This window comes from Lytechinus variegatus, chromosome 12, assembly GCF_018143015.1.
Source record: "Lytechinus variegatus isolate NC3 chromosome 12, Lvar_3.0, whole genome shotgun sequence".
In the NCBI taxonomy this organism is placed as follows: Eukaryota; Metazoa; Echinodermata; class Echinoidea; order Temnopleuroida; family Toxopneustidae; genus Lytechinus; species Lytechinus variegatus.
Window position 1 is genome coordinate 15,353,219 of NC_054751.1, and position 7,881 is coordinate 15,361,099.

At 39.5% G+C, this 7,881-nt stretch overlaps 1 protein-coding gene across 1 annotated transcript in view; it reads right to left on the reverse strand.

The window, feature by feature from the left end:
* Positions 1-3,189, reverse strand: part of LOC121425739 (TBC1 domain family member 14-like) — a 53,313-nt gene extending 50,124 nt beyond the window's left edge. Inside the window, exon 1 of the mRNA XM_041621920.1 lies at positions 1,302-3,189. Within this exon, the coding sequence (XP_041477854.1) occupies positions 1,302-2,839 (1,538 nt within the window). The 5' untranslated portion in view covers positions 2,840-3,189. The remainder of the gene's footprint in view (positions 1-1,301) is intronic.
* Between the last annotated feature and the right edge of the window lie 4,692 nt (positions 3,190-7,881).

Consider the following 7,881-nt stretch of genomic DNA (forward strand, 5'->3'; position numbering starts at 1 on the left):
GTTGATCACTGTCTTGAAGTTCTTGTGGGATCAAATTTATTTTCCATTTTGATTTATCTGTGAACAGAAAATCTCTGTTCCTAGAGAAGCAGAGCTTTGCACTTTTTTTATTCATCTGGATTTCCTTTTCTTTGATTACAAATTACTACAACTTACATATTTTGGACATTGCCTGGAATTGTTATTGGGAGCAAATTATATATTTTATTCAAATATTAATTGTAGATTTTGACATAAAACAGATCCGAAACATTCTCATTCTTTTTCATTTTCTTTCACACTTTGACCATCCAAGTTCTACTAGTTTTCTGCTTTAAAGGGGAAGTTCACCCTGACAAAAAGTTTATTGTAAAAATAGCAGAAAAAAGAATATTGCCGAAGGTTTGAAAAAAATTCATCAAATAATCAAAAAGTTATTAGAATTTCAATTATTTGATTTGTGACGTCATATGCGAGCAGCATTCCTACATAACGAATGGTAAAAAATCAATGAAATGTCATTTTCTCAGAAAATTGAAAATGTTTTTTACTGTACCTTTTGTATATCAATAGACAAATCATTTCACACCTGATCATGAATTGAAAACAAAATCAAGTCATCAGGAACCACATAAAATTTGAAATTCATGCGTTTTATATTACATAACACATGGGGCAGCTGCTCTTTTATAACATCAAAAATTCAAAACTTTCAACTCTAATAACTTTCTTTTAACGGATTTTCCTCAAACCTTCACCAATATTTTTATGATTTTTTCTGCTATTTTTACAACAAAGTCTTCTTCAGGGTGAACTTCCCCTTTAAATGAATACGATTCATTGTGAGGTGGACTGACATGCAAATGGCAATAGATACAAACACCCCGACACATCATACAAGTTTGTATCATTGCATGATTCTTTTTAGTAAGCCATCAAAAAAATTACCAGACTACATGTACATAATGTATCCCAAAGTGCCTGCAACAGGATTTTCTTTTAAATTTGATTTCCACTGTATACATGTACATATTTTAAGTAAAGTGTAAACATGAAAACAAAATGGAAAACTGCATAATACAGAAAGCCAAGAGGCCTTGTACTAGTGCAGTTCCCAAATTCAACAAAAGCATCTTACTGTATAAAAAAAAAGAAGAAAAATAACTAACCCCCAACCCCCCCCCAAAAAAAACATTAAGAACTTGAAAATTCAATTTCAAGAACAATTTGTGAATTAATTACTTAAATTCTGTTTATATTGAACATTCATGATCACAACACCAGAAGCCCACATTAAAATGAAAAGAGCTTCTCCTCCTTACCTAGTGAGAAATCCTCCAAGGCCTCTTTTCTTTGGTTTGGCTCCTGAACCTACAACTGATGCTCCAGTAGGATGTCCCGGCTCTCCATGCTCCAAGTTCACTTCCTCAAAACCTACATCCTCCTCCCCTAGAACAAGACCATCTGCAATGGCCTCATTCAGCTCATCTGTTGCTATGGAGATATTGGATGAGAAATCAGTGCTAAGACTTGTTGCAGTACTAGTCCTACTCCTTGTAGGTGTATTGTTTTTATCATCAGGCACTACAGACACCATCGCTGGCCCTTTAACAGACACAACATTTCCCGTTTCAGAGATACCTTCGCATGACCCTGAGATGGCACTGGATCCGGCCTCAACCGGAGTTGATGAAACTGAGAGCGTCCTTTGACTCGACCATGATGATGAGGACTGCGAGGCTTGCTGTGAGCTTGGACTTGGAGTCAAATCAGTAAGGTTCTCCATGAAGAAATGTGGCCTTGGAGTCAGCTCAGAACTTGCATCCTCCCATTCTTCAGAGCTGGTGACATCAAGGGTTGCAGGAGATGTACTTTCCTCTAATTCCAGTGTGGGGAAAGAACGTTGTTTGGGGCTGCTTTTTTCACTCTCCACACAAGCAGTACTATCATTATCATCCTCCACTGTCTCATTTGAGTTGCGCAAACCAGATGAAGACCTAGATATATGAACTTGTAAGTCACTTTTTGATTCCGATATATTTCCTGCACACTCTTCATCTTGGGGCGGGGTACTGTTTGTTAGAGTCATTTCTCCAACATTGCTTATTTGCATATTTGTAACTTCCTGATTTCTTTCACCTCCAGGGCATGATTGTTTTAAATCTCCATCTTCATCTCCATTACTTTGTTGGTTAACTATCACTTCTGTTTCTATTCCTCTACTATGGTTAGACATGGAGCTTGTGGTTCCATGATCTGGGTCTGTTGAAGCAACACTTTGATTTCCACTACTACTACATGTAGTTCTTGCGACAATACTTTCATTCTGTAATGTCCTTGATCTTGAGGATGAAATATTCTGATCGTCGGAGTTAGAAGGTATCATACTCGAGCTCGACTCAACGACAACCGAATCTGTATTCATAATTGATCCACTTCCAATATGATTATTTATTGCATTGCCATTTTTCCTTTTTGTGGACAATAATTCTTTGGATAAAATATCACACGTTCTACCATCACTGGCACTGACAACATTTGAGGACACATCTTGTTCATTATTCACTGCTAAATGATCTAATTCTACCCTTCCCTCCCCAATATCCCGTGGTTTATGGTGCTCTGCGTTGACAACACCCATTTCCTCGCTTGCCGACAGCGGGCAGTTCCCGGCGGTTATCACACCGCCGTCCCGCTCGAGTGCCGCTGCAGCGAACGTTTTCTCATCACTCCCCTTCTCACTTCGAAGATTTAGATGTTCTAGATTTTGATTTTTTCCTCGGTGTCCTGGTTGCTGATCTTCTCCATTATTCAACAACGAATCATCTGGATTTGGTTGAGTCATAAATGCACTGTTCATGATTTCAAAGATGATTCTTTAGCGACTTCCGTGTTCCATTGTGGCTTTCGCTTCGAAAGTGGTGCCGGTAATAATCGCGTTCATTATTTCATTCATTCATCCGTATTGTGTGTTGAGTCCCATTGAGAGAATCAAGAGAGCGACCCACAAATATCAACACCGACTTTTGCAATGGTAATTTTATGTCTTTACAGGCATTAGATCATCTTGAAAATAATAGTCCACGATAGCCATGTTCCTGATTAATCCATCACATATTTACACATTCACTAAATAGTCGGATGATGAGAGGAAATTGCTGTCATTTTGGACAGCTTTTCTTCGGGTACCGGGGGCGTATCCGAGTGAATCCAAATACTCAGTTCAAAGGTCAGCTGCCAATCATTTTGTTCATATATATAGACTTAATTTCTGTCCAATTTTCAAATGGTTTTATTTTAATTACGGCTTACTCTGTATTTGAGATGAATTTTACATCATTATATTTTTGTTGATTAGATTAAATTCCATTTATATATTTTTTTAATTCATCATGATTTGTTTCCTTTATTTCTAACCACTTTGCAAACACCAAGTATAAAAAGGAACTGAAGTTAGACTAAATCCTTATCCTTTGCAGATCGAAGCTCTCTCTCTCCAAGTTCATCTAACTCGGCCTGACTATATTCGGCCATAATTAATTTCGCAATCTTTCATGGCATTAAAGAGTATACCCTCACAAATTGACACGCATTAATAATGAGAGCAGCAGACCGCCAGTGGAATAACAGGAGTTCTAGGAGGGGTGGGTGCAAGCTTGCCCCCTGGCGGATTTCACCGGGGAAATAAAAAAAAATGGGAAAAGGCAAAAAGGGAGAGAGAAAGAGAATAAAGGGAGAACGAGGAAACGGGAAAGGGAAACATGAAAAGAAAGGGTATGAAAGGAAAAACATAAATATGGAAAATGGAAGGAAAGCGGGAAATGGAAGGAAAAAAGAACACGTGAGGAAGTACGGTCATGAAATAATCATTAGCAAGAGAGGGATATGACTCAATGACACGGGCAAGAATGGCGGGGAAAATGGGAGAAAGAGACAGAAAGAAACGGAAAATCATAGATAAAAGGCACGAGAAAAAGTTAGATGAACGCGACGGGTTGCCGAGGATTGAAAATAATTATGAAGAACGGGAAGAAGCTTGCTAAATTTTATGCAATATTGTCGCAATCGCGATCAGGGCAAAATAAAAAAGGGGAAAATCCTTAGCCAAGGTAGGGTTAGCCATGGCCCAAGGGATAGTAGTATATCCCTAAGCAGGGGCGGATCCAGGATTTTGAAATAGGGGGCGCCAGCGGCGAGGGAGCGAAGCGACCGAGCGGGGGAGGGTGTGGGAGGTGGGATACCCCCCTCCCACGGCAAGGACTCCTTTTTCAAAAAATCATGTCCAGAAGTCGTATTTTGAGAGCACCTTTAGAAGAAAAATGCACACTTAAATCACTGTAACTTCATGAATAAAAGACACATACTGACTCATTTAGGAGCTGGTTTCCAGTCACACACCGTATAAGCGGTCATTCAAAACATACATTTGGCAAAGGCTCTTCACTTCCTTGCATCGTGTGATTGAAACGTCAAATTTAAATGATACGAAACTGAGACTTGTAATCGATAAGTTCCGAATAATCCATTCTGTTTATTGTCATTTGTGTATTTACATTGTGTGTTTCAAACGAGAATTGTTTAGTCGTATGGCAACATGCATAAAATTTGGTTCTTTTTTCCCCAAAATGCACAGTAAATTGTTGCAAACTACAAAAAACGACATCATCTTCTGGTAATCAACTTTTTCCCTCGTATTATTTTCAAATCATCTTCAATAATCCAGTCATTCTGCACAACCTCAAAGTAATATAATGCTTCTTAAGGGGATTCTCATCATTTTTATTGTATACGTTTTCGATTTTGCTGGCATTTTTCTTTAAAGATATATTGTAATCAGCAAACCTATAGATTATCAAACATTAAAAATGGGGTAAGGGAGGGGGGGTTAATGTCACAATTTCTACTTTTTAACAATACACAATGTGTCCTCGGGACGTTTTTCCCCAGCACGAAAGTATTTTTATTCTCCCCCCCCCCCCTTCACATAAAATTTTCGCTCCTTACGCTGACATTATAGCTGCCTATACACAGCAAACGCGGAGTAGGGTCGACTGGTGATTGAGAATATACAATTTTGCTCCTTGATAATTCGTTGGAATGATTGCTTCGGCGAAACTTAGTTGGGGCGCCCTGGATAATATGCCTCTGAATCTACCAGAAAGTGTAAAAGTTAGTTTACATTAAATACAAATATGTCTGACCTACACATTTCAGTGAAAACGTACATGACCAAGGCAGAATGATAATGCTGCGCACGTGGCGCCCGATATAAGGCTTCATCTTTGAGTGAAGAATAATCTCGGGGATAGACATTATCATTCGCATCGTTGACACTTTCTCTCGCGATCTGTTACTTACAATTTACATGTATTTGCCATAAAGACGGACAAACGCATGTTACAAAAAACACAAAATGTCGGGAAAAAATGATATCCAATCCAAAATCTTCACACTGGTCACTGCACTGCCACTCCCGATTACAAGTGGTGCAACTTTCCAACCAATCGACTTGCGCGCCCTGGAATTCCGGAATTTACATGTTGCAATACAATATGACAGAGGTGCATTTGTGCGAACACAAAGGCCATGAGCGTAAGTTAAAATATAGTTTTGACTAGATCTAGCCCTTGAAATTGACTACATTGTACCAATCCAGTAAATATAACCATCCAAAAAAAAAAAAAAAATCCGGCGAAAATAGGGGGGGCGCGCGCCCGGGGCGCCCCCCTCTGGATCCGCCACTGCTAAGTAAAGCTTTGCGCTGGCTAGATTTACCGTGAAAAGCTTGTATACTTTATTTTCAAAGCTATACTATCACATAACTTAATTTAATGTCAAAAAATTCAGCGCTTATTTGGTGGGATATCGTCTTCATGACCCAATGCAAAAAGGTCTATTTTCGGTATGAGTGTCGAAAACTGAGCTTGCTCTTCTTGCTCGATTTTGAGAAATAGTGTGTTGACCGTCCACCGTCCCCAAATGTTCTTATGCCTTCCCGAGGTTAAAATTTTGGGGCCGCCATTGCCCCTGACCTGATCCGCATATGGCCCCCAAAAAATTCTAAAACTGAGAGTAAAACAGAAAAGATGAAAGGAAAGAAAATGAAGATTTTTTTTCTCGCTCGCTTCTCTCGCTCTGGACTTATATTAAGCAACTATTTGCTGCGTGAACCATGCTGTGCCCCCCTTTTTTGAGGGGGGGGGTACTTATCACGCATTGAGCTTCGCCCTAATTCTCGGGGCACACAAAATCCTGTTCATAATAATAGCAGGGCCCCGTTGGGAGAACAGTTTTCGGAACTGAAGTGGCTACCGTGGGTAAATATACCGATAATATTATTATCATTATTATTATTATTATTATTGTTGTTATTATGACCGGGAAAATGTTGGCTCTTGCTCCCCCCCACCTGGACACCGACCCCTGTTACCAGTGGCGTATGGATTTTCCACAGGGGGGGGGGCAAAACTGGTCGAACATTTTGACAAGCAAAAAAAGAAGTCTCCAATCGTACCCGAAAAAAAGTTGACAAGCAAAAAATAAAAAATAAAATAAAGAATAAAAAAAGGCCTTCAGCTCGTCAGGGGGGGGGGGCAAAATAGGTTTTCAAGCTCGTCAGGGGGTCAGGAATATGTCTTTTGTATGGGTTGTGACTCGTCAGGGGGGGCAGACTGCCCCCTCTGCCTCCCCCCCCCCCGTAGGTACGCTAATGCCCGTTTAGCCCTGGCAGACCGCAGCCTATAGGCAGACAGATGTTGGTTAGACCTATATACAAAGTGATAATTCATATTTGGAAAAATAAATTTATGTACAGATCGATGGTAGGCCCTATACAACACTAGTGTAATTTTGAGGAGGCCAACATGATACAATGGGCAAATTTTCTTTAAAAAAAGCTGCGAGAAGGCAAAGCAAAATTTTGAACTTTTTTATACATAAGTCTAATTCTGTTACAGATTTGAACATGAAATTCAAAAAAATATTATCATATCTTTCCTTGTTCTTATAATTCTCATTTTTTTCTTCTCGGCTTTTTTTTCTTAGTAGGGAATATCGGGGGGGGGGGGGGGGCGGGGGTCCCGATGTCCCCTATAGTATGCCAGTGCATGCCTGGCTGCATGTAGTCACAAATAGCGAAAGCCGATTGCTTGATGGGCATTAATATGAAATATGCCCTATTTAGGTATAACATGTTTCTTGAATATTATTTAGCTTTATGTCTTCTTTCAAGTTGTATAAATCACTTCATGATTTTTAAGGGAGTGCTGAATTAAATGTGACAAGCCCCCCAAAAAAGAAATGAATAGTATAATGATAGTGATAAAGGTTTCGCTAAAAAAATCAAAGGCAAATTTAGTTATTTTTCGGCTATTTAGGTTTCAAGGGGGTAGGCCTATGTGTGCCAATCTTGAGGGTGTTCCTTGGGCGTGCTTCATGTATTAGTTTCCAGCACCCCCAGGTATTCTAGGCCACCGGTGTAAATGGAAAAAATGACCTTCATTTTGTTCTGTACCCTTTTTTTTTGCTTTTCGGATTTCTTGGAACCACTTTAACCCCCATTTTGTAATGAAAAAGAAAACATAAAAAATTCAGGGACGAAAATCCCGCGAAAATCACAATTAGCCTTAAAAAGGCATGCACATTATATAAAAAGAAAAAAATAGTATAGTCGGAGGGATTGAGACCGTGCAAGCGGCCGCCGCGCCCTGGTTCCACTGCCCCGGCGACCCGGTCTGCCAACATTAATAGGTTATACAGGACCCGCTAGCAGAAAAATTCATTATAGCTTTAGTGGCTACCCTGGGTAAATCAAATGAGAATTATTCTTCATTATTTTCTATACCTACGTCTTTTTGATGGTTTCCCTCTCCGAGTCCCCTCTGTCAATTACGGGGTCAATTA